At 43.5% G+C, this 26,636-nt stretch overlaps 1 protein-coding gene across 1 annotated transcript in view; it reads right to left on the bottom strand.

The window, feature by feature from the left end:
* Positions 1-26,636, bottom strand: part of EPHA6 (EPH receptor A6) — a 983,829-nt gene that overhangs the window by 203,244 nt on the left and 753,949 nt on the right. Inside the window, exons 9-10 of the mRNA XM_044284497.1 lie at positions 15,223-15,293; positions 1,719-1,844 (exon numbers count right to left, since the gene is read on the bottom strand). Of these exons, the coding sequence (XP_044140432.1) occupies positions 1,719-1,844; positions 15,223-15,293 (197 nt within the window). The remainder of the gene's footprint in view (positions 1-1,718; positions 1,845-15,222; positions 15,294-26,636) is intronic.

The following is a 26,636-nucleotide window of genomic DNA, read 5'->3' on the forward strand; positions in this document are numbered from 1 at the left end:
AAACCCAGGATTTTTTCTCATAAGAGGAGACGTACGTGATGCCATACTTTAAATGTAACAGAATGACAAAGAAATTGTATGTCTTTCCCCAGGTGTATGTACGATCTAAAAACACACACGAGGGGAAAATCAGAACTATCGTCAGAAAACATAAATTTATTGAAAGAGTAGATGCTTGGAACAAACCCCCAGCAGATGTACTTGGGAAATCAACAGTAAGTGAATGTAATCCTTCCTGGGATAAACATATCTCAATCCTAACATAAAAATAAAAAGGAAAAAATATATGGACAGACTAGATGGACCAGGTGAACTTTTTCTGCTGTCGATTTTCTATGATTCTTCTATGTCTGGGTCAAGATTTTGAAGATTTATAGCTATTTAAATCTAATACATGTATTTCTGGCCGATGACCTTAAAATCCATACAGGTGAGGTGGCAAATATTACAATATAGCAAATAATTGGGCCCCATTCTGGTCCTGGCTAATTTCACCTTGGATAGGAGGAGATTTATCAAGCCCTGTTCTCCAGAATTCTGGCTTAAAAAAGTCTCAAAATTCCCCTGATGATAATTTTCATTGCAGACATGGGCATAACTACCAGGGTAGCAGGTATTGCAGCTGCTATGGGGCCAAATAACGAATAGGGTCCATCTCTACATATAGGGGGTCTTTTATTAATCAGAAATATGCCTAAATTAGGCATATTTCAGGCACAAAGGTTAGTTGCGATGCTATCCGTGACTTCTGCCCGCTCACGCCAGGTCTAAAATTGTGGGTGTGGTGTGGGTGGGAAAGGGGACAGGCCATCAGGCCCCTCTCATTTAGCATTTTCTATGGCTGTTTTAGGCATAGAAAAAGGTCTAAATGTAAGACAGCCTGGAAGCTGTCTTACATTTAGAACCGGCGGATGATTCAACCAAGTTATGGAGAGGCCAACGCCTCTTTATAACTTCGGCGGATCCACCGCCAGCTTATGGGTTTATTAAGACTGGTGTCTAAAAGGCCGTTCTTAATAAATGTGCCCCATAGTTTGTACAGTTAGTGATGTATACAGGAAACAGAAGAGTGCATTACCTTTTTGCATAATTTCTGTGTTGTGACATTACTGATTTATTTCTGTACCTTACCATGCATATTATCATAGTATTGTGAGCCTTATTGTGGTATTGTGGCATGACTGAGCACATTGGGGCAGATTTACCATTGAACATGTTTAATTGATTCTGGCTTATTTTGTGCTTTGCATCACATTTACTAACTGTTATTCACTCTTTTATCAGCATTTTACGCCTCGTCCGACATGAAGGCGTGGCTTCAAGTGAAAATGTTGGCGTATTTTTGGCTTGAAACTGTACCAACTTGTAGGTGATGTAAAGTTAGACTAGGCAGTTTTTTTGGTGCAAGTACATATTTTTTGGTATACGTTTAAATTTGAGGGTTGATGGGGGCCCCATTCCAAGTTGTGCTAAGGGGCCCCTGATTTTCCACTATTAGAAAACATGGCTGTGTTCTTTCACTACTGTCTACAGGCGGTGTGTGGTATTACCACTCAGCCATATTCTTTTCAGTGGGGCTGAGCTGCAATAACCAACAGACCTGATAACAGCCATGATTTTCTTATCCAGTACAACCCATTTCAGGGATGTCCATATAGTATGTACAAAAAAGAGGACATTAAATGAAATAAAAGAAAAAAAAGATGAACGTGCCATACCTGCGCCAATTACTCTTTCAATGCGGATTCTGGATGGGTCTATCTCTTTTGCAAACTCATGAACAGCCAAAGAAGGGTCTTCATACGTGTCGGGATCAATGTAGGTTTTAGTTCCAGGGAACCTCACTGTAGGAGAAAGATTATGAACTGTCATATAATGTCCATTACATGCAAACTTGTTCTTAGGGTACGACCACACGGCACGTTCGTGATCCGGTCAGGTTGCAGCCATGAACCGCAGCAGCCAATTAGCCCACAGCTGGCTTTTTTACAGTCGGTCGGACTGAATATACAGTGCAGCTGCGGGTAATTGGCTGCGCGGTTCATGACCGCGGCACGGCAGCAACCCAACCAGATCATGACCGTGCCGTGTGGTCATACCCTTAGGCTGTGTTCACAATCGTTGTAAAAACCAAATTTATCATCCATCCTGAGCCTTTGTGATAAATCTGGCTCATCTTTAGGCTGCCTATCAAAGTATACACCATCCGTAGCAATGTCCGCCAGCCTTTAGCTTTCCAGCTGTTGCAAAACCACATCTCCCATCATGCTCTGACAGCCCGTTGGCTCTCCTTAAAAGGGTTTTCCAAGACTACTGTGAGCACCGCTGCCTTCTCAAACAGCTGATCTGCAGGGGTCCTGGGTGTCGGACTCCACCAATTCAGAGGATAGGTAATCAATTCTAAAGTCTCGGAAAACCCCTTTAAAGTGTTTGTCCCATGAAATATATTCTACATTTTTCAAACCAGCACCTGGATTTGAATACTTGTGTAATTGCATATCATTAAACATTTGGTGGGTCATTTATGAAGCTAAAATACGCTTATTATGCATATTTCAGGCACAGATTGCGGTGTAATCGTTAGTTCCACCACAATCTGCGACTTTTCTCTGCTTACGCCAGGTTTAAAAAAGTGGGCATGGCGAGGAAGGGGGCGGGCTGTTTCAGGCGTAAGCTGTCTTACATCTAGAACTGGCGGAGGATCAGCTGAAGTTATGAAGAGGCCCCGGCCAGTGCAGGGCTTTATTTAGGCCAGCGTCTAAAATGCTGGTCTTAATAAATGTGCCCCCTAATATAACCCTGAGTTATTCACTGAAATCTATCTGTATAGCGCCACCTGCTGTTTTTCCTTTTTCCAAATCCTCTGTCCAGTTCATTCAGGTTGAGATACATGTCCAGTTCCGTCCTTCAACGCTGCCACCAGTTGCAGCAGAAAGGACAGGACTAAACCTAAGTTTGTTAGACAGAGGTTGTCACGTACTATATGATATCTGATTTAATTTTTTTTACATTACCCATGGGATAACCCCTTTAAACAGACCAGCTGTGTATGGAGACCTATTGGTAATGCTCTATGGGGAAAAAAATATGCAAAGAGGTATCTCCCTGGGAAAAAGAACCATCTCACTAGCGCCACCTTCTGAAAGAGATTCTAGTCTGACTTTTTGAAAAGCCTTTGAACTTGACAAGGAAAAATTGCGAAGCCAAATATCAGACTTTGACTCATAGGGAGCCACTTCCAGAAGGTGGCGCTAGAGAGATGGCTCTATTTCCCTGAGAGATACTCCTTTACATAACTATCATTTTGTAAGTTTTGTTATTTTTTAATAATTTTCCATGTTTCTTAAAAACAAATTTTTTAAGATACAGGGTATGGAAACATAGTGAAAGCATTTAAAAAGTGACTACAACAGTGTCTATGGTGTCTGTTTTCATTGTAACGAGCTTCTTGTTCCACAGGTTACAGCTCCGGTTCACGACCTCGCTCTCTTTGGTTCCAATAATTGTCAGCACACATATGGCTTGTAGACAGTTTTGCTTTAGCTCTTGGCCGCATCTAATAAATCTACACATTTACAATGCAGGAAAAAAAAGAGAATATACACAACAAACAGTAAGCAAAAGAAGGGCATGTAGATAATAATATAGCAATGCGAGACGCTGCCCTGAGCAGTTTACACCCCAGCGCTATAATAGATGATTTCCAGGCATGACAGGATGAGAAGTGCGTGTATTATTATGGACGGAGCAGGAGGTCAAGTGCTTCTGGAGTCAGCTGTGCATGTATGAATAACTTAAGCAGATACTTCCTACACAAGGTGCATCCTTCAGGCTTTAAAATGCACAGAGAGTGTGAAGGTTGTCAGAAAATCTTCATTGGGAGACACAGGACAGAAAATCTCGCAGACGGCTTACTTGTAGTGTCACCATGCAAGAACTGGACTGGGTGCTCTGTCTAAAGGGATCATGTCTTCTGCCACCAATACAACCCTACTGTAGTCAGTTTGCTTAAAAGAACATAGGTGACTTTTTAAAGCGTCCCCTTCATTTAGAGATATAAAAAATAAACCTGCATCATAATACAGGGAGTGCAGAATTATTAGGCAAATTAGTATTTTGACCACATCATCCTCTTTATGCATGTTGTCTTACTCCAAGCTGTATAGGCTCGAAAGCCTACTACCAATTAAGCATATTAGGTGATGTGCATCTCTGTAATGAGAAGGGGTGTGGTCTAATGACATCAACACCCTATATCAGGTGTGCATAATTATTTCCTTTGGCAAAATGGGTCAAAAGAAGGACTTGACAGGCTCAGAAAAGTCAAAAATAGTGAGATATCTTGCAGAGGGATGCAGCACTCTTAAAATTGCAAAGCTTCTGAAGCGTGATCATCGAACAATCAAGCGTTTCATTCAAAATAGTCAACAGGGTCGCAAGAAGCGTGTGGAAAAACCAAGGCGCAAAATAACTGCCCATGAACTGAGAAAAGTCAAGCGTGCAGCTGCCAAGATGCCACTTGCCACCAGTTTGGCCATATTTCAGAGCTGCAACATCACTGGAGTGCCCAAAAGCACAAGGTGTGCAATACTCAGAGACATGGCCAAGGTAAGAAAGGCTGAAAGACGACCACCACTGAACAAGACACGCAAGCTGAAACGTCAAGACTGGGCCAAGAAATATCTCAAGACTGATTTTTCTAAGGTTTTATGGACTGATGAAATGAGAGTGAGTCTTGATGGGCCAGATGGATGGGCCCGTGGCTGGATTGGTAAAGGGCAGAGAGCTCCAGTCCGACTCAGACACCAGCAAGGTGGAGGTGGAGTACTGGTTTGGGCTGGTATCATCAAAGATGAGCTTGTGGGGCCTTTTCGGGTTGAGGATGGAGTCAAGCTCAACTTCCAGTCCTACTGCCAGTTTCTGGAAGACACCTTCTTCAAGCAGTGGTACAGGAAGAAGTCTGCATCCTTCAAGAAAAACATGATTTTCATGCAGGACAATGCTCCATCACACGCGTCCAAGTACTCCACAGCGTGGCTGGCAAGAAAGGGTATAAAAGAAGAAAAACTAATGACATGGCCTCCTTGTTCACCTGATCTGAACCCCATTGAGAACCTGTGGTCCATCATCAAATGTGAGATTTACAAGGAGGGAAAACAGTACACCTCTCTGAACAGTGTCTGGGAGGCTGTGGTTGCTGCTGCACGCAATGTTGATGGTGAACAGATCAAAACACTGACAGAATCCATGGATGGCAGGCTTTTGAGTGTCCTTGCAAAGAAAGGTGGCTATATTGGTCACTGATTTGTTTTTGTTTTGTTTTTGAATGTCAGAAATGTATATTTGTGAATGTTGAGATGTTATATTGGTTTCACTGGTAAAAATAAATAATTGAAATGGGTATATATTTGTTTTTTGTTAAGTTGCCTAATAATTATGCACAGTAATAGTCACCTGCACACACAGATATCCCCCTAAAATAGCTAAAACTAAAAACAAACTAAAAACTACTTCCAAAAATATTCAGCTTTGATATTAATGAGTTTTTTGGGTTCATTGAGAACATGGTTGTTGTTCAATAATAAAATTAATCCTCAAAAATACAACTTGCCTAATAATTCTGCACTCCCTGTATATAACTTCAGCGCTGTGGTCAGCAACCTTCGGCACACCAGCTGTTGTGCAACTACAATTCCCAGCATGCTCCATTCATTTCTATGAGAGATCTTGGAAGAGTAGAGGAAGTATGCATGTTGGGAGTTGTAGTTTGACAACAGCTGGAGTGCCAGAGGTTGCCTAACCCCTGCGTTGTGTACTCTTCATAAAGAGGGTCTGTCATAAATTTTATGCTATCCTCCTGCGGGTGATTGGCGCCTCTTTTCCTGTGCTGTCTATAGGAAGAATGCTGCCAATCATTGGTGGTGAGTGAGGGAATACTATGGGAGAGGAGAGCCGGGAGCTCATGAATTGCGCACGGTATTGTACGTTTCCACTTTTAATTCCATCATAAGAAATAGACCCTAATGGAAAAGGATTGACTCTAGAGGAGCACTTTACTACTCACATACTGGATACGGCTTTGTTTCTCCTTCTGTTTCCAATGCTCTGTAGCATATGTCGCACTAGTCTACCCATAAAAACCCTGAGAGATTCATTATAAGGGTCCATTCACAAGTCCGTAGAATGGGTCTGCATCTGTTCTGCAAATTGTGGAATGGGTGCAGACCCATTCATTCTCTATGGGGCAGGAATGAATGCGGACAGCGCACAGTGTGCTGTCCGCATCCGCATTTCCGGAGCGCAGCCCCGATCTTCATGTCCTATTCTTGTCCACAATTGCGGACAAGAATATGCAGTTCTATGGGGGTGCTGGCTGGGTGTATTGCGGATCTGCAATACAGTACGGAAGTGTGAAACGACCCTAAGAGAACTGGTCTTTTAGCTCTGCCAGGATCTGTTACAAGGCAGATCATAATGGATCTGTGCAATGTCTGCGTGCCTTGAAGAGCCATTCGAGGATGAATACATTTGCACTAAATGCAATCATTTTGCATATTTGGAAGCCCAGATCGTGGATCTAAATAAGCAGCTTGAAATACTTAGGGGCATTGCAAAACTGGAGAGAGGCTTAGACCTCACTGTGCAGGCACTGACTGGGGTCAGTGAAATGGAGGTGGGAGGAGGAGGGCAAGATCAGGACTATCAGGTCCGCAGTTGGGTCAATGTAGGAAGAAGGGGTGGGGCGTAGCTAACGGCTCAGGGGCCCTGGTGCAAGAGTTCAGCTTGGGCCCCCCTTCCCTCAGTGCATTATGTGTCTTCTTATGTGGCACAAGGGTCTTTGGGCCCCCTCAGGCTCCTGGGCCCGGTAGCGACTGCTACCTCTGCACCCCCTATAGCTACGCCCATGGGTAGGGGGAAAAGTGCCAGGGAGGCTAGTCCTGAGCTGGAACACCCTAGTAAACATGCCTGTTTGGCTGATATTAGGGATGAAAGCCCAGGGCCAGCAACACTGCAACAGGGCGTTTCTCCTAGCAGCCAGGAGGATGCCCCCTGCAGGAAGGATGGGAAAAGGAGTGCAGCAAAGGTCAGACAGATACTAATGGTAGGGGACTCCTATTAGGAGGACAGACAGGGTCATCTGTCACAGAGACCGTGAATGCCGAACAGTGTGTTGTCTTCCGGGTGCTTGGGTTCGGATATTGCGGATCGGATTGACAGATTGCTGGGTGGGGCTGGGTTAGACCCAGCGGTCATGGTACACATTGGCACCAATGACAAAGTCAGGGAAAATGGAAGGTCCTTAAAAGTGATTTTAGGGAACTCGGAGGGAAGCTCAAGTCCAGGACCTCCAAGGTAGTGTTTACAGAAATACTAGCAGTGCCACGAGCATCACTAGAGAGATAACGGGAGCTTAGGGAGTTAAATAAGTGGCTCAGAAGGTCTGTTAAAGGCTCTACAGTAGGGGCGGGCTGCACCTTAATAGGGAGGGTGCAATTGCTCTGGGGAAAAAATGGTTAGATGGCTGAAGGAGATTTTAAACTAGGATCTGGGGGAAGGTGGGGGGTCATACTATTAAGGGTGTAGTTAGTGTAGATAGAGAATGGGATATAGGAGGGGACAATGGGGATTTAGTGGGGGCTGGGGTTAGTGAGGAAAGTAAGGAAAAGACTGGGCAAAACTATACACCGATGAAATATAGAACTGCTGGTAACAAGAACCTGTTACATACAAACATCAACCAAGGAAACCAAATAATCATGGATATTCACTTTAATAGTAATTTAAAATGTATTTTCACAAATACCAAAAGTCTAACTAGCTAAATGGGGGAGCTGGAGTCTATGGTACTAGTAGAACACATAACACACAAAGAATTAAATGTTACCATGTTTTTGTTGAACACACCATGTAAACATTCACAGTGCAGGTGGAAAAAGTATGTGCACCCTTGGATTTAATAACTGGTTGAACCTTCTTTGGCAGCAATAACTTAAACTGTAGTTGCAGATCAGACGTGCACAACGGTCAGGAGTAATTCTTGACCATTACTCTACTGTATACAGAACTGTTTCAGTTCAGCAATATTCTTGGGATGTCTGTTGTGAATCGCTTTCTTGACGTTATGCCACAGCATCTCCATCGGGTTAAGGTCAGGACTCTGACTGGGCCACTCCAGAAGGCATATTTTCTTCTGTTTAAGCCATTCTGTTGTTGATTTACTTCTATGCTTTGGGTCGTTGTCCTGTTGCAACACCCATCTTCTGTTGAGCTTCAGCTGGTGGACAGATGGCCTTAAGTTCTCCGGCAAAATGTCATGATAAACTTGGGAATTCAGTTTTCCTTCGCTGATAGCAATCCGTCCAGGCCCTGACGCAGCAAAGCAGCCCCAAACCATGATGCCCCCTCCACCATACTTCACAGTTGGGATGAGGTTTTGATGTTTGTGTGCTGTGTCTCTTTTTCTCCACACACAGTGTTGTGTGTTTCTTCCAAACAACTCAACTTTGGTTTCATCTGTCTACAGAATATTTTGCCAGTACTGCTGTGGAACATCCAGGTGCTCTTGTGCAAACTGTAAACGTGCAGCAATGTTTTTTTTGGACAGCAGTGGCTTACTCTGTGGCATCCTCCCATGAAATCCATTGTTGTTTAGTGTTTTACGTATCGTAGATTCGCTAACAGGGATGTTAGCATATGCCAGAGACTTTTTTAAGTCTTTAGCTGACTAGGATTCTTCTTCACCTCATTGAGCAGTCTGCGCTGTGCTCTTGCAGTCATCTTTACAGGACGGCCACTCCTAGGGAGAGTAGCAGCAGTGCTGAACTTTCTCCATTTATAGACAATTTGTCTTACCGTGGACTGATGAACAGCAAGGCTTTTGGAGATACTTTTATAACCCTTTCCAGCTTTATGCAAGTTAATAATTTTTAATCGTAGGTCTTCTGAGAGCTCTTTTGTGCGAGGCATCATTCACATCAGGCAATGCTTCTTGTGAAAAGCAAACCCAGAACAGGTGTGTGTTTTTTTTAGGGCAGCTGTAACCAACACCTCCAATCTCATCTCATTGATTGGACTCCAGTTGGCTGACACCTCACTCCAATTAGCTCTTGGAGATGTCATTAGTCTAGGGGTTTACATACTTTTTCCACCTGCACTGTGAATGTTTACATGGTGTGTTCAATAAAAACATGGTAGCATTTAATTATTTGTGTGTTTTTTTGTTTAAGCAGACTTTGATTGTCTATTGTTACTTAGATGAAGATCAGATCACATTTTATGACCAACTTGTGCAGAAATCTATATCATTCCAAAGGGTTCACATACTTTTTCATGCAACTGTAGATGTAGTTGGTGTGGCTGAGACATGGTTGGATTCTTCACATGACTGGGCTGTTAATATTGAGGGTTTTACACTATTTAGAAAAGACAGGGTCAATAGAAAAGGTGGTGGCGTGTGCCTGTATGTAAGGAGTGATCTGAAGTGTGAAACAGGCAATTGTGGGTGAGGATGGTCAGGATGTCGAAACCTTATGGGTGGAAGTTCAAAGGGATATAAACACTGAAAAAATAATACTTGGTGTAATCTATAGACCTCCTAACATCACAGAGGAGATAGAAGCTCAACTGTATAACCAAATAGAGAGGGCTGCACAGGCTGGTACAATGGTCATAATGGGAGATTTTAACTTCCCAGACATTGATTGGGCTCATGGTTCTGCCTCAACTGCGAAGGGGAGAAAATTCCTCAACTTGCTGCAGGACAACTTTATGGGCCAGTTTGTAGAAGCTCCCACTAGGGCCAATGCTCTGTTGGATCTCGTAATTGCTAATGATGCAGAGCTTGTTGGAAATGTTACTGTTCGAGAAACACTAGGTAATTGTGACCACAATATAATTATATTCCCCCTAAACTATAAGAAGCAAACTCTGTCAAGCAGAGCAAACACTGAATTTTAAAAAGACTAATTTCCCTGGGTTGAGGTCAGCATTTCAGGTCATAGACTGGGAGAAGCAGTGGCAGATTACTATAGGGAAGTTCGGGTCGGCACATAGTTCCCAGCCCCGCCATCGATCACCGCCATAGGCTTCAGGCCTAGTAGGGGGGAAAGGAGCACTATGGGGGCATCTAATGGGAGCCCTATATACTGGCACATTATGGGGGAAGCACTATGGAGAGGGGGGAGAGGAGCACTATGGGTGCATTATAGAGGGGCATTTAATACTGGCACCCATTTTGGTGCCACTATGGGGAAGGGGGGAGAGAAGCATTATGGAGGCATCTATGTGGGGCAGTCTGTAGGGGCATTTTATACTGCCACATTATGAAGGGCACTATGGGGATGGGAGAGGAGCACTATGATGGTATCTTCTGGGGGCACTATATAGGAGTATGTTATACTGGCACAAATTATAGGGGCACTATGGGCACCTTAGCTCAACTGGGGGCACTAAGTGTTTTTTGTAGTGGCACACAGTATGGGTCATTGGAACACATGAGGGCATTCTGGGTACGTCGACTGGGGGCACTAAGAGGAGTTTTTCTTTTTTACTGCCACACAACTGAGCATTTTTTAGTACTGGCGCACATTATAAGAGGGCTTTCTTACAACTGGGGGACTATGGGAGGATTATTACTTCTGGGACACAATTACTGTTGGGGCACTGTAGGAGCACTATTACTACTAAATGCACTCTGGCACAGAATTATTACTATTGTTGGGATTTTGGGGAGCACTATTACTGTGGGGGCACCCTGGCACAGTATCAGCTTAGCACAGTTATTTTTGGGGGACATTATGGTTACACTATTAGTGTCAGGGGCACTATTTGCTGCTAGGTGCAGTTATTTTTTAGGGCATTGTGTTTCAATAATTATTGAAGGGGGCACTATCTGTGTGTAACTAGTATTTCCAGGGGGTTAATCTGTTTATACAGTATAGTTTTGGGGGGCACAGCATCTCAGTATTGGGGGTGCATAATGGGATGTTGAGAAGGTGGGAGGAAAAGTAGGAAATTAAGATGTCTGTCTGACAAACTCTGCAGAGATGAGAGATGGCTGAAAGAAATCATCATGGCGGTCTGGTCTGAATGGAGAAGATGAAGAAAGAGAACATCTACATCAAAGGAGACGTCACTGGATGTAATAGGTATGGGCGCGATATATGGATGGGGCTGTGTGTGGGTGTGGCTTGAGGATGGGCGGGGACACAGGGGCCCCATAATCTCCTATTTCCCGGGAAAGTGCCCCTCCTGAGACCAGACTCTGGATGCGCCACGGCCAGGATGGGGAGGTTGATGAAAAAATTTTGAAATCTAACATGTCTGTGTTACAAACTCTGTAGAGACGAGATGCGGCTAAAAGAATTTGTCATGGCGGTCTAATGGAGGAAGGTCTACATGACAGGAGATGTTCCTGGATGTAAGAGGTATGTGGTGCTGTATTCTCTTTAAAGTCTTTTTTATTATAATTATATGTATTTAAAATTTGGCAACCCATTTTTTCAGTTTAGGAGCCAATTTGGGGTAATTTTTATTTTATTTTTTTTAATATGGAGATGTCATATAGCCTAGGAAGAGACTGTGGCGCTCACAAAGCACTGCAACCTCTTCATACAAAAAAAAATAAATCTAAAATAGAGGGAGAGGCCCAAGTTGGTTAGTCAGCCCCGGACCTATCATGCTCTTAATCCGACCCTCTGGAGCAGCTACTGTCACATAATAATACTGAGGATAACTTGGAGAGCTTTAAATCTACAATGAGTAATTTCACAAAAAAATGTATTCCTTTAGGTACCAAGTATAAACGGCTACAATTAAACCCCCCATGGCTTATAGCTACTGTGAAAAGTGCAATAAATGACAAAAAAAGGGCATTTAAAAAATACAAATCTGAAGTGTCAGATGTAGCTTTTGAAGTTTACAAACAAAATCTGTAAAAAGGAAATGAAATATGCTAAAATACTAAAGGAACAGCAGGTGGCAAAATAAATGCTAAAAAAACAAGGTCTGACCAGGTAGGTCCCCTAAATAATGGTAAAGGGGGTTAGTCACTGAAGATAAGGAAAAGGCAGAGTTACTAAATGTTTTTTTTAGCTCTGTATATACAAAAGAAGAGAGAGGAGATGATATCTGTAGTGTGGGGCTGTTAGTACATCCAGTAATATACTCAATTGGCAAACTGTAGATATGGTCCAAGCTAAGTTAAATAAGGTAAATGTGAACAAGGGCTCTGGGTCCAGATGGATTACACCCAAGAGTTCTTAAAGAGCTCATTTTATTCATTGATGTACCCCTGTTTTTTGGCACAAGGCAAATGTGGTGCCCATATTCAAAAAAGGATCTAGGTCCTCCACAGGTAATTATAGACCTATAGGCTTGGAAAGTATAGTCTGTAATTGGATTGAAAACTGGCTGAAGGACCGTGTCTAGAGAGTTGTGGTCAATGATTCCTATTCAGAATGGTCCTGGGTAATAAGTGGTGTACCCCAAGGTTCAGTGCTGGGCCCTCTATTATTTAATTTATTTATTAATGATATTGAGGACAGGATTATTAGCACCGTTTCTATTTTTGAAGATGACACTAAGCTGTGTAGTACTGTACAGTCTATGGAAGATGTCCATATACTACAAGCTGACTTGAACACTGAGTGATTGGGCATCAACTTGGCAAATGAGGTTCAATGTGGATAAATGTAAAGTAATAATCTCCGTGCATCATATGTCCTAGGGCAGCGGTCCCCAACCACCAGGCCGCGGCCCAGGACCGGGCCCTGGAAGATTGTTTGCCGGGCCACGGCAATACAGAGGAGCGGAGACGCCAGGCCAGGCTGTGCGTCATAATCCTGTGAGACCCGTGGCCTCCTGCAGCGGGTCTCGCAGGATCACTGCTGAAATGACACGGTGGCGCGCCGCAGGCAGAGCTACAAATTGCGCACCGAACTGAAGCCCGCAAGTTCGGAGCAAGTACGGGGGGGGGGGGGGACGAGATGATAATCAGTGGCACTATCAGTGGCACGAATTCAGAAAGGGGGGCCCGCACTGGCCAGGGCAGGGGCAGCAAATAATGAGGGGGCAAAATGAAAATGAAATATAAGGAGTGGCAAAAAATGAAATATATAGAGAGTAGGGGCAAAATGAAATATAGGTAGAGAAGGGGCCTCTGACAAAACTTTGGCAATAATATTGCCAAAGTTTTTCCAGTCGCCCCCTTTCTCACTATATTTCATTTTGCCCAAATTCTCTATATATTTTATCTTTTGCCCCTCTATATATTTCATTTTCATTTTTCCCCCTCATTATTTGCTGCCCCTGCCCTGCTCTCATATGGTCGGCGCGGGCCACCCCTTTCTGAATTCAGACATTAGTGCAGGTTATAATAACCGACACTAATGTCTGAATTCAGAAGGGGGGGACCCATGCCGGCCATATGAGGGCAGGGGCAGCAAATAATGAGGAAGAAAAATGAAAATAAAATATATACAGAGAGGGGCAAAAAATGAAATATAGTGAGAAAGGGGGCCACTGACAAAACTTTGGCAATAATAACCATAAGCACTGCAGTGCCCTGTCGGCCACATGAGGGCCACGGCGGTGGTCATGGTTATTATTGCCACGGGGAGGGGAATTCAACATTTTCCCTAGGGCCCACAGAATTCTAGTTACGCCACTGCGCCAGGCGCATGCGTACCCGACGAGCACACCACGACGCGCTATACAGCGGGAAGGAAGGAGAGCGTTCCTTCCTTCCAACTGTGATGTCGACCAGCCACTGCCACCAATAAAAATGCTTGAAAAGGGCTAGTGAGGCAGGGATTGGTTAGGTTCCACTGCCCCACCAATGAAAATAAACATGACGGCCCAAGGAGGGAGCAGGGTTGTCGGCATCCAGTTTCAGCTAGTATCTGAGGGAGTGAGCGGGAGAATGACCTGCAGTTCCTTTTACATGTCACCTTGAAAATATCAGCAGTGCAGCAGAGTCCAGTGCAGCAGATACCCTTGTCAGTTTTGAGTCAAATTTAAATATTATAGTGTTATATATTTTAATATGCACCTTGTGTTTTGTTATGCACGTGAATCAGTCAACGCCGACCGGCACTAAGCGTCGCCCCAGAAACCCACCCCCCACTCCACCCTGGTCCTTGGTGCAAAAAAGGTTGGGGACCACTGTCCTAGGGGATGTAACACTGGGAGAGTCACTTATAGAGAAGGATTTGGGTATTCTTGTAGATGGTAGATTAAATAACAGCATACAATGTCAATCAACTGCTTCTAAGGCCACCAGGATACTGTCATGCATTAAATGAGGCATGGACTCGCCGGGCAGGGATGTAATATTACCACTTTACAAAGCGTTGGTGCGGCCTCCTCTGTAATATGCGGTTCAGTTCTGGGCACCAGTCCATAGAAAGGACTCACTGTAGCTGGAAAAAGTACAGAGGAGAGCGACTAAATTGATAAGGAGCATGGAGGGTCTTAGTTATGAAGAAAGATTAAAATAATTAAATTTATTTAGCCGTGAGAAGAGACGTCTAAAGGGGGGACATGATTAACCTATACAAATATATAAATGGGCCATACAAAAAATGCGTTGAAAAACTGTTCCATGTCATTTGTCCTCAAAAGACAAGGGGCACTGCCTCCGACTGGAGAAGAAAAAGTTCCGACTCCTGAAGCGTCAAAGCTTCTTTACTGTAAGAACTGTGAATCTGTGGAATAGACTTCCTCAGGACGTGGTCACAGCAGGAACAGTGGACAGCTTTAAAAAGGATTTAGACGAACTCTTAAATGTAAACAACATAAATGCTTATGAAAACGTGTAGAATTCGGAGTCTCAATTCCATCTGGGATTCACGTCCCCACCTATCCCTTGGTTGGACTTGATGGACTTATGTCTGCAGTTTACTGGCACCATGCTTGGAGAAAAAAAGCAGAATGAGGATGGAGGGTATGACTGAATTTTTGTCTATGCCTCGAGTAATTAAAGAGTTAATGAAGACATGTTACGTGATGACAGCGATGCGATGTAATGCAGACAGCACAAAGAATATTCATTACACTTTTGTTCTTCTTTAATGCTTCACTTAGACTGAGTGAACAGATAAAATGATTGCTTCATAATCTTTTTTTTTCTCATTTTTTTTCATATCACTAAGTGAAAAGAATAGAAAATTCTAAAAAGTCACAGAAGAAATTAGAAGGTAGAGATTAGAACAAAATACTCACAGTTTCCATTTTGCAGGTTTGCTCGCCTTTTCTCTTCAGATTTCATTTTTGCTTTAATATACCACTGGCACCTTGAGGGAAAATAAAGTGAACATTATGAGGAGATGTTTTTTTTTTCTTTACACGTTAACATTTGCAAAAGCACAAAGAAGCAAAGCAGTTATAATCTTACAGCAGAAATCCTCATAATATATGACGCACACACATTGCCAGTAATACGGAGAATCGGTATGGGTTTACTTTATAGGACAATTTGCCGCACATTCTCCATAATACCACAGACCCAGATTTTCACATGTTATGACTTCTAGATTAGCCCCAGGAGCATATTTAGGGGGGAATGGGGGCATAATTTACATTGCTGTGTGGACTAAGGAGACTGAGTTCAGAAATCTTGCCGTAATCTCTAAGGAGCTCAGTCTGATAGGGGAACTGGGGGTCTAGTTGGTAGTTATAAAAATGAGTCTGTCCCCAGTGACATCCATATGTAACCAAGAGCAGTGTCAAAGCGGCTTTCCTCACCGGATTACAACGCTGCCCTTAGTTTAAAGATCCGCATATCCCCTGCAAAGAAATTCCATTTTTTAGCAACATGCAAATCAGGCTTTGGTGCAACAAGGGCGTCACCATTGCTCTCGTTGCACTCACACACTGATTCTCTTTTTCCAGTCCCTCCCTTGGACTGCTGATTAACAGAGCCAGGCAGTAGAGACATAATGTTGCCTGGCTCGGTCTGAAGTAGGGTCTGGCAAGAGAGAGGAGAGTAGCTTGCGTGCAACTGTAACATCCCGGAGTATGTTACCAAACTCTTTCTCCCCGCTACAACATGTTAGGTGTATGTAAATTGTCATCCAGTGTAATTATATTGTCATTAGTGTCATTTTATGTATTTTCTAGGCCTGTTTCATATATTATGCTGTAATTTTCATGTACACCAGCAGGTGGCAACAATGTGTGATCACATTGTGAGCAGAAGTGGGCTGGTCCCATGTCCTGTCTCATGGGGAGGAGAAGGAAGTTCTAGTTAGTGTACCAGCCACCCCGGCCAGGGGGAAGGCTGTGTTAGTAGGAGCTCCCAGAAACAGGGATCCCAAGACAGGATCGTGTCTCGGTTGAGACCAAAGATCACCCTTCCCAGTCTGAGCCCTTCAGCCTCAACTGTTGACAAGCAAGCAGCACCTCCAGAACTATAGATCTCAAGGAAGAACCATTCCCTGCGAGCAGTACTGTGAGTACTTAGCCAGAGTCCAGGAGAAGCCAAATTCCTCCTCAGCTAGTCAGGCCCATATCAAGCAGAAGATAGACAGAGCAGAAGATAGATACCTGCTAGATTCTCCAGGCATATGATAAGAAACAGAAGAGATATTCATCCCTGCCACATATTGCCAATACCTGCTGGGACCTAAAGGACTATTGCCGTAACTCGTATGGATTTAGGCTGCATTAAGTAAAGACAAGTTGGATTATATTACCAGTCTGGATCTCATTTACTACTACCAAAGTTCCTCAATTACTCCTACTAGCAACACTCATTTTATTGCAACTGAGCCAGGATCCAGGATTCCAGCTGTACCCAGGTAGGAGACACCGTTGAGATTACACAGAGACACTATCCCCACTCTGGCATTTCTCACCTGGTACGTGAGTTATTACATCTTAAAGGGCCCTGCAACAGTACCCTGCGCACATTGCAATTGGCGTCACAAACCACTCATAGACTTATATACATCTATCCTGACCCACTGCATATTTGGCCACCATACCAGTGTCCTGCTCATTGCACAACAAGCACATTTGCGACACCCTCATTGCACTAAAGCCTCATTTGCATGCTAAAATGTAATTTAGTTGCAAGGGAACTGCAAATCTACAAACCAAGGGCAGCGTTGTAATCAGGTGAGTAAAACTGACATGTTTCTCACGTTTCCAACGGCTCACACTGCACTGTGGGACACATATACGTAAAACCATAGACTTTTCTGTCTGTAGCTACAAAAAAGAAGCTTGGATTGCAGGTGCGCAGGGGCGGTGGCTATTGCTGCAGATGCCCAGGACTTCTTGCATGAGGGCTCTTTCACACCTGCGTTCTTTTCTTCCGGCATAGAGTTCCGTCGTCGGGGCTCTATGCCGGAAGAATCCTGATCGGTTTTATCCTAATGCATTCTGAATGGAGTGAAATCCGTTCAAGATGCATCAGGATGTCTTCAGTTCAGGACCGGAACGTTTTTTGGCCGGAGAAAATACCGCAGCATGCTGCGCTTTTTGCTCCGGCCAAAAATCCTGAACACTTGCCGCAAGGCCGGATCCGGAATGAATGCCCATTGAAAGGCATTGATCCGGATCCGGCCTTAAGCTAAGCGTCGTTTCGGCGCATTGCCGGATCCGACCTTTAGCTTTTTCTGAATGGTTACCATGGCTGCCGGGACGCTAAAGTCCTGGCAGCCATGGTAAAGTGTAGTGGGGAGCGGGGGAGCAGCATACTTACCATCCGTGCGGCTCCCGGGGCGCTCCAGAGTGACGTCAGGGCGCCCCAAGCGCATGGATCACGTGATCGCATGGCACGTCATCCATGCGCATGGGGCGCTCTGACGTCACTCTGGAGCGCCCCTGGAGCCGCGCGGACTGTAAGTATACCGCTCCCCCGCTCCTACTATGGCAACCAGGACTTTAATAGAGTCCTGGCTGCCACAGTAACACTGAACGCATTTTGAAGACGGATCCGTCTTCAAATGCTTTCAGTTCACTTGCGTTTTTCCGGATACGGCGTGTAATTCCGGCAAGTGGAGTACACGCCGGATCCGGACAACGCAAGTGTGAAAGAGGCCTTACTCGTCGATATCTCCGGCCTTGTTTAGCCATTAGCCAGCCCAGTATGACATCACCGCCAGGCCCGGGCCATACAATACCCACTGTGGGCATAGGCATCAATGAACAGACTGCACATGCACGACTTACTGGTGCAAAGAGCACATCACCTCCCGTTGCTATCTCTAAGGATAGTTTCACACGAGCGGTAGAGATTCGGCAGGGAACAGTCTGACAGATCTCTCTGCATTCCAGCATTGCCAGAAGCTTAAAAATCTCCATCTGACCCCATTAACTATAATGAGGACCGGCGGGGATCCGGCCACGACCCTTCAAATATGCCGAGAATACCCAGCTGCTGTGACTTCTAAATCTGACATATGACTACTCCTCCATTATTCTCCCTACCTTTTCTCAGATTGAGGCCTCATTCACACTTCAGTGTTTGATCAGTGATTTCCATCAGTGATTTGTGAGCCAAACCCAGAAGTTAAGCTGTGACGAATACCGCACCTCACGGCCGCCTGACATCAACTACGCCGAGCTCTCGAGATACGGTATAGTGACTGGTTACCAAGATGTGACGTTACGCCCTCCTTAGGAGCGTGTAAGGTCAGCTTGATACAGTTTACACAGACACCTCCTGTTCATGCAGGCACAGAGAGGCAACAAGCCGAGGGAGCCTTCTCACTGCCCCAGTGAAACAGCGCTTTCTCAGCCCGGGTAGACTGCCACCAGTTTCTCATTTGATATAAGCCCGGTCCACTAACAGGATTATATAGGACGAGAAACCAACCCGCAGTAGCGTATAACTATGCTGAAATACGGACGTGGGGATTCATAATCGAGATACCAGAACAGCACAAGATTAAATTATGTATTTATTTGCCTTAAGGGCTCACTAGACATAACACGATATACACAGGGAATATATACTGTGGTCTGATACCGGTTTAGATACAGATGGCGTGGTACAAATAGGGTTAAGCAGAACAAAAGTCAGTTTACCACATGGATGAGTTCTGGATTGCTGTAAGGCTTGGCTGTAATCACATGGGAGGCAGTGATGTCAGCCGTTTCCCGATCCCTTCCAAACAAGTGATGCAGCGTGACCCCCTTCAGAAAAAAGACACACCCGTTGGCTTGCATGGGCCTTTTGACCTGTAGCCGACCCCTCCCCCCCCTTCCTCTGGCATGGGTCCACTCCCTCTCTTCTTGTGATGGTAGTTAAGGACCCACAAAACCCATTAGGGCTCATAGCTCCAGACCAAAAGGTCACAGGGAGATGGTTCTGGGACCCACGGATCCGCCTGGGTTTCAGCTACAGAGTTCAAACATGGTACCGTTATTAGGTTTTTGTGGGGATATCTTTATATCTCCCCTCCCTGACCTCCTATTACCAACCTACGACCAGGGCCATGTTTGTCTTGGCCACAGAGTCAGAAATATATATCTGGTTTATGCCTGTGATGGACGGGCGATTCATAATTCATAATTCAAGAATCGCCGGTTCCATGATGTCGGAGGGGTATGATAGATCTGGGCAAGGGCTGAGACCCCCTACAGTAAGGTTTTCCTGTAGGATTAGCTGGCCTCCATGCTGGCTGGTTGAGGTGTGAATTTGTACGCATGTAGTCTCCTTGAAGCCAGAACCCCTGTGGAGTTCACTACCTCTGCTATCTGACAGCAGATGGCTGGAATGAGATCATGGCTGACATTAAACAATAATTCTACATTCCTCACAGAAGCCTATACAGAGATAAGGTGTAATGGAAAGATCTGTGCCTGTTTTGTGGTTTTGACACGCACCTGGTTTTGGCTCACAAATCACTGATGAAAATCACTGACCAAACACTGAAGTGTGAATGAGGCCTTAGGCTAGCTTCACACTAGCTCTAGAGATCAGGCAGGGTGATCAAGCAGGGAACAGCTTTCTGGATCTCTCTGCACTCCGGCATTGCCGGAAGCTTGAAAGAAGCAAATGAACAAACATGAAATCAGTAATGTTCTCCTTCAGTCAGCGACAAGGCTATATGACATATGATGTGTTTTGAGTTGGTCACATGACACTTGATGGTCATGTGATAAGTGATGTTTTGTTATTAGTAATGGTTTATTTAGGACACACAGTTATTGGTAACCATTTGTTTACCACCGCACTGCAATACATCTGGGCGGTAAGCTGTTAAATGTAACCCGCCTTATAAAAGCAGCAGGTTACTTTACAATTTAATGGCACCTTGTGGCTCTGCAGATCCTTGTGAATGTGCTGTCATAAGACAGCTGTGGTCACTGAAGATCCCGGAAACTAGCCAAAGTGGTCTCTGAGTATGTAATCATGACAAGTGTCACAACGATCCTCTGTGAAGAAAAGCCAGCAGGTATGCGCTTAGTAAAGATCCTTGGTGTGAAAGTGGCCTCTGTTGGCTGTTAAGTGAACTGTGATCCTATTCTATGAATTAACCCTTTCCTGCAGGAATTGATTAATTCCCTTTTTTATAAAAAATAAAAAGTAAAATTAAAAAAATATAGATATAGATATTAGTTTTAGTAATAGTATAGTAGACTATGTACACACACATTTTTCCCTTTTTTTTTAAATAAAAAAATAGTTACTTTGAAGGAGTTTCTAATGTTTTACCACTGTACAACAGCTGTTCTATGCAATAGAAAAATAGGCTGCCAAAATCCAAAATACGTTCCCGCCCTTTGACGTTTTGCTCTCAGCCCAGCCAGTAGATTAATTACACAAGTAGCATCCATTTTCACAGTACAAACACAGAGTAATGGTTATAGAAATATTTTGTCTTGAAATCTTTTGTAAAAAATGTATAAATAAGGAAAAACATATTTTTCATAATTTTCTAAGTTTTCCTTCGATATCTTTTTTGAAATATTATATCTATTGTATAATAGCACAAAGGAAAGGTCTAAGGTGTCCTGTGAAAAGTAATATCTAATACATGTAGGCTGACTCAGAAACTAAATAGTTATTTGCAGTTAGATAGGCCCATTGCTTAAACGAAAAAAGTGGCCTGGTAAGGAAGGGGGAAAACACTCTGGTAAAGAAGTAGTTACTATATTACCCAAAGGTGATTTTACAAGCAGAATTAAAGGGGTTAGTGGATATGTTATAACACATTTTATGATCCTGTGCAGTGGGTCTGACCCCCTATACGTGGAGGCCACCATTAACATGCTCTCCGCTGCCTTACTGTCAGAATTTAAGGCAGGAATGACACAACAGGGTGCACTTGCCAAGGAATTACTACAACCTATTTGGCGTATCTTTGGCATTACACCTTTCAGCATGTTATTTGCAACGGTTTGGAAATGAATTCTGTTTGCTTCTGGTGGATAATCGCTCAGCGGATGAACCAGCAGGTGCTTATCTCAGCCTGCCTCTCCAGTACGAATAGACTCATCACAAAAGTTACCAAGCGACAGTTCATCAAATTGCTAATTCCAAAGAATGCGGCAAAGCACATCTGTAAGGGACCCATCCTCTTCTCCAAAGTGAGATTTGTTTTAAATTCCCTCAGTAAATGGAGTATTTATTCACAATTTCCCTGCCGGATGTTCATTGAATGATTTCCTATGAAAGCCCCTTATCACTGCACTTAAATGATACTTCAAAATGAATTTTCGATCTTCTGAGCACATGAATGAGGAGTTTACATGCTCCGCATCTACATAAAACATTAGAGATGATAATGTCTAATAGCGGTACGGAGAACAGGGGGCGAACGCAGTGTCACAATCCATCATACTTATTATGTGTGCATTCACTGCATGTATTGATTGGTAAAGACAATGGGCGAATCAGACTTTTTATCATAATGGGAAAATGGAAGTTTAATTCCTATTTATGTACTAAAGAGAATACTGGACCGCCAGCTTAATTCCAGGCAATAAAATCATATTATTACTAGAGATGAGAGAAGTATTCAAAAATTCCATTCGGCTGCTACGCTAATTTTTGCAAAAATATTTGCTTTGTGACGAATTACGGTGATTGCACCGCTCCCCATCATTGTACCACTCAGAGGCCACATTCATAGCCGATCGCAGCATCTCATAGTAGTAAAAGAGTGTTAAATAAAAAAAAATCATACTTAAAGGGGTTCTGCAGTTCTTTTAAACTGATGATCTATCCTCTGGATAGATCATCAGCATCTGATCGGCGGGGGTCCGGCATGCTGGACCCCCGCGGATCAGCTGGCCCAGTGACTTCACGACTAGTATCACTGGCCTGGGCGCGGCTTAGCTCCATTCTAGTGAACAGAGTTTCAGCCCTGCCCAGGCCAGTGATACTAGTCGTGACATCACTGGGACGGAGGAAAACCGAGAGAAGGCCGCACCTCTCCTGGAGCGCCGCTGTCTTCTCAAACAGCTGATCAGAGGATAGATAAAAGTTTAAAAGAACTGCAGAACCCCTTTAACTTATCCATTGGCTCATGAAGGACCGACTGCCGCCATCTTGATTGAAGATCTGACGCAAAATCTCGATCACGTCATGCGTTACTGTGCACAGGGATTTTGAGCGAGCTCTTCAAGCAAGATGGTGGTGGCCGGCCTGTCCCGAGCAATTGGATGAGGTAAGTACTATTTTTTAGTTTTTTTACACTATAGGTAGTATAGCTACCTATGTATAGGTAGCACTAGGAAATTTGGCTTTGCAGCGGATCAAATTTATCCTAAAATTCAGATTGGACCCCTGCCGATCTGATATTGGATCATCAATATACAGTAAATACAGTGGACAACCCCTTTAATAGCGGCACAACCTCTTTAATTAGGATATTAATGATGTCATCAAGATGTTTTTGTATTTTTCCTAGGAGCTGTTGGTAAGTGTACACCATTATCTTATCACCATTTCCTTTTGACAGATCTCCTGACCACTAGCTGATCATGAGGGCCCTGCTAATGGTAAATGACCCCAAAGAGTTAAAGGGAATGGATTTTTTATTTTTTTTTACTGTTTAAAATCAAATAGTGGAACAATTTTATTTCAATGTATTTTTATTTTCTTATTGTAGATTTTTTCAAATTTTTTGTTCATGATTAAGAAGGCAGCCATATTGCCTGAGCTGCTAACAGAATTCACAAATCCAGAATTTTCCAGTAGCCACATGGACCATGGAACCAGTGGTTGATTGGCTTCTGTGGGAGAGGTTTTCTACACCTGCTGTGTGACCTGTGCAGAGTTCATTGTGCAGGGAGGGGGAGTAGGTAAGCTCTGATTATCGTCTATAATGAATGAAGAAACCTGTGTTATCTACACAGTATATAGTTATCTGTCATTGTAGTCGTGCCTGCGATGATAATGAGATGATAATGACAACAGAAAAGCAATCTCGACAGAGCAGGATGTGTCAGTCTATTATTAGTTGCCAGAGTGAAAACAGCAAGATTTTAGTATTTTTTGTTTTAAATATACAAAGTGACATGGAAAATTAAAAATAACACCACAAAATGTCTTTTAAAAGGCTGCGACATTCCCTTTAAATAGAAAATCAGCGGAAACATGTGTTCACACTCACTCTATGGGATGATATATTGCATGACATCATCTATTTCTGTGGTTAAACATTACATGAGAATACATTTACTTTGCTGATGTGCAATGAGCTGCAGCATTATCTCATGATAGATGTGTTCAGAATCACGAAGGTAAAATGCTTAATGTAGCCTCATCCCATGTGATGAGCTGCGACATGCTACAGGTCCTCTGTCTGTGCTCGGAGGAGAATGAAGACATAAGATTTGTTCCCGGCTCCCTATAAATATTGAAGGAATTATAGCTAATTGGATTCTGAGGAAATGGTAATGAAACACTAGATGTTATCTGCACCATTAAAGGTGCATTGACTCTAACAAACATCTGCTGAAATCCACTACCTACCTCATAATTACTCATTCTTTCTGCTTCATGACTATTTATTCAGTGCACGGTATTAGGACGTGGATCGTTTCATTCCTACAGTTAAAGCGCTCCGTGCATCTAGTGGAAGCAGCAATGTCAAGTGCTGAACCAATGTATAGGAAAATGGAGGCTGCACAATGATGTGATATACCCCTATAGGACAACAGCAACCCGATAGACACAATGGACTTGATTCCTACACACCAGAAGCAACGTAAATATTATTAACATATAAATGGTCTTAACTAGGCGTCCTGTGGAATGGGAAAAATGCTTGTGAGCCATATACCCCAAGGTGCTACAAATACATGTGTGTGAAATGTAGTGTATTGGATGCGAAACGGGACGGTATATGTTCAGAGACTGCGCTGTATATTGCTAGCATTTGCCAGGAAGTAGGGGGTTAACTGCCATGTTGGCTACAACACTGGGTCCGGCGGTAGAGTAGTACATCACTATATTGTGCACCACATTACCATAGCGCATAGTCAGTGGGTCTCATGATAAGGCTACATGCACACGACCGTGCCGTTTTTTGCGGTCCGCAAACTGCGGATCCGCAAAAAACGGAAGCCATCCGTGTGCCTTCCGCAATTTGTGGAACGGAATGGGCGGCCATTGATATAACTGCCTATTCTTGTCTGTTTTGCGGTCAAGAATAGGACATGTTATTTTTTTTGCGGAGCAACGGATGCGGACAGCACACGGAGTGCTGTCCGCATCTTTTGCAGCCCCCATTGAAGTGAATGGGTCCGCATCAGAGCCGCCAAAACGGCGGCTCGGATGCGGACCCAAACAATGGCCGTGTGCATGAGGCCTAATACTCAGAGCATGCAGCTGGTGTAAAGAGGACCAGCCACACTGCTTGAAAGTTAGCTAGCAAGTGGCAGTCGTTTGTCATCGTTTATTCAACAAAAATGAAATATTGGATTGCAGATTAGTACAACAACTCAAATGAGTGGGGGAACAAAATGCACACTACCGCTCCATTCAGACAGGAGGCTTGGGACCCCTCATTCTCAGTATCGCAGAGAATCAAACTCTAATTTATTACCTGTTCTGTGACTAGAAAATGCCATTTTTGTGAGATAACCCATGTAAGGGTACTTCCACACTAGCGTTTTTCTTTTCCGGTAATGAGTTCCGTCACAGCGGCTCAATGCCGGAAAAAATTATCAGCTTTATCCTAATGCGTTCTGAATGGAGAGCATTCTGTCCAGGATGCATCGGTACAGTCCCTCTTACGTTTTTTGGCCAGAGAAAATACCACAGCATGCTGCAGTTTTCTCTCCGGACAAAAATCCTGCACACTTCCGGCATAAATTTCCATTGAAATGTAATAATGCAGGATCCGGTACTAAGTGTTCCAGAAAATGGGTTTCCCGATCTGTGCAGACCTTTAAAAATTGCAAAAAAATAAATACCAGGTCCTTTTTTTCCGGATGACAACCTGAAAGACGGATCCGGTATTGCAATGCATTTCTCAGACGGATCCGCATCTGTATCCGTCTCACAAATGCATCAGTTTGCGTCCGTATTGCCGGATCCGGCAGGCAGTTCCGGAGATGGAACTGCCTGCCAGAAAACACTGCCGCAAGTGTGAAAGTACCCGTATCATCTCTCCTGAATGATTCCCCTCTAATCCCTAGTGTTCTTATTTATACAAGAAAATGCTGATGTCTAAAGGCATATGGCCAGACTTGTTGATGAATAATAAATGGCTGTTGCTGCAGCCTTTTTCAATCAAGAAGCGTGTTTCGACTAGTTGGAGGCAGAAGAGGCAGGAGTGGTTTCATGAGGTTAAGACAGTCATAAGTCCCTCCAGTCATGAATGGAGGCGATGACCGACATTACGGCTCTGTTCACAGCAGAGACTCAGGGCCCTCTGTTCTTGGGATTGCTGGAGGTCTCAGCAGTTGGAGACTCAATGATCCAACATTTATCCCCTATTCTTTTCATTGAATAATATACATAAAATGGAATGTAAAATTTACTTTTTTTTCCAAGATGAAACATGTTCATGCTGTGTTGTCCATCATGATAACTGATATAAGAATACAGAGAAAAAAGTGTTGGGTGCCAACACAGAATGGTTCTGCTGGGACTCAGCAGAACATCTAAAGAGACAGGGTTTAAATGCTATGTACACCATCGGGGGCAATTTTTTATGATAGTATTTTACTAGTTTTGGGCTAAAAATAATTTCTTCAATTGTGCAGTTTGTCACAAAGAGTTAACTGTCTAGCTGTGTGAATGGTACTTTCACTTTGTGCTGTCATCTAATAAGCCTTATCTCTAAATTACTAAAAGGTCATACACACTTATTTAAGCCACATTCTGATCAGTAAGATAAGAATTGAGCTATAATGAGTGTTTTAGATGGTCATATATCAGAGATAAGGAACAGAGCGGAAATTCATCGCCTGCTACTACAGAATCTCAAGGCTGCACAGAGACATGTGTTCAACATTTTTAATAAAGGCCAATTGAAAAAAAAAATTTTTAGCTTAAAATGAGTACAATACGATAATAAAAAAAGAAAAGGCCCCCAAAGGTGTACATAGCCTTTAAGGTTGGACCATCACTTTTTGTTGTTGTGATAGGTCTGGCTGCGAAATCCAAAACCATCCCTGGGGTGACATTAGCGAAAGGTGCACTATAAATACCTATGTTGCATAAA

The sequence above is a fragment of the Bufo gargarizans genome, chromosome 3 (assembly GCF_014858855.1).
Source record: "Bufo gargarizans isolate SCDJY-AF-19 chromosome 3, ASM1485885v1, whole genome shotgun sequence".
In the NCBI taxonomy this organism is placed as follows: Eukaryota; Metazoa; Chordata; class Amphibia; order Anura; family Bufonidae; genus Bufo; species Bufo gargarizans.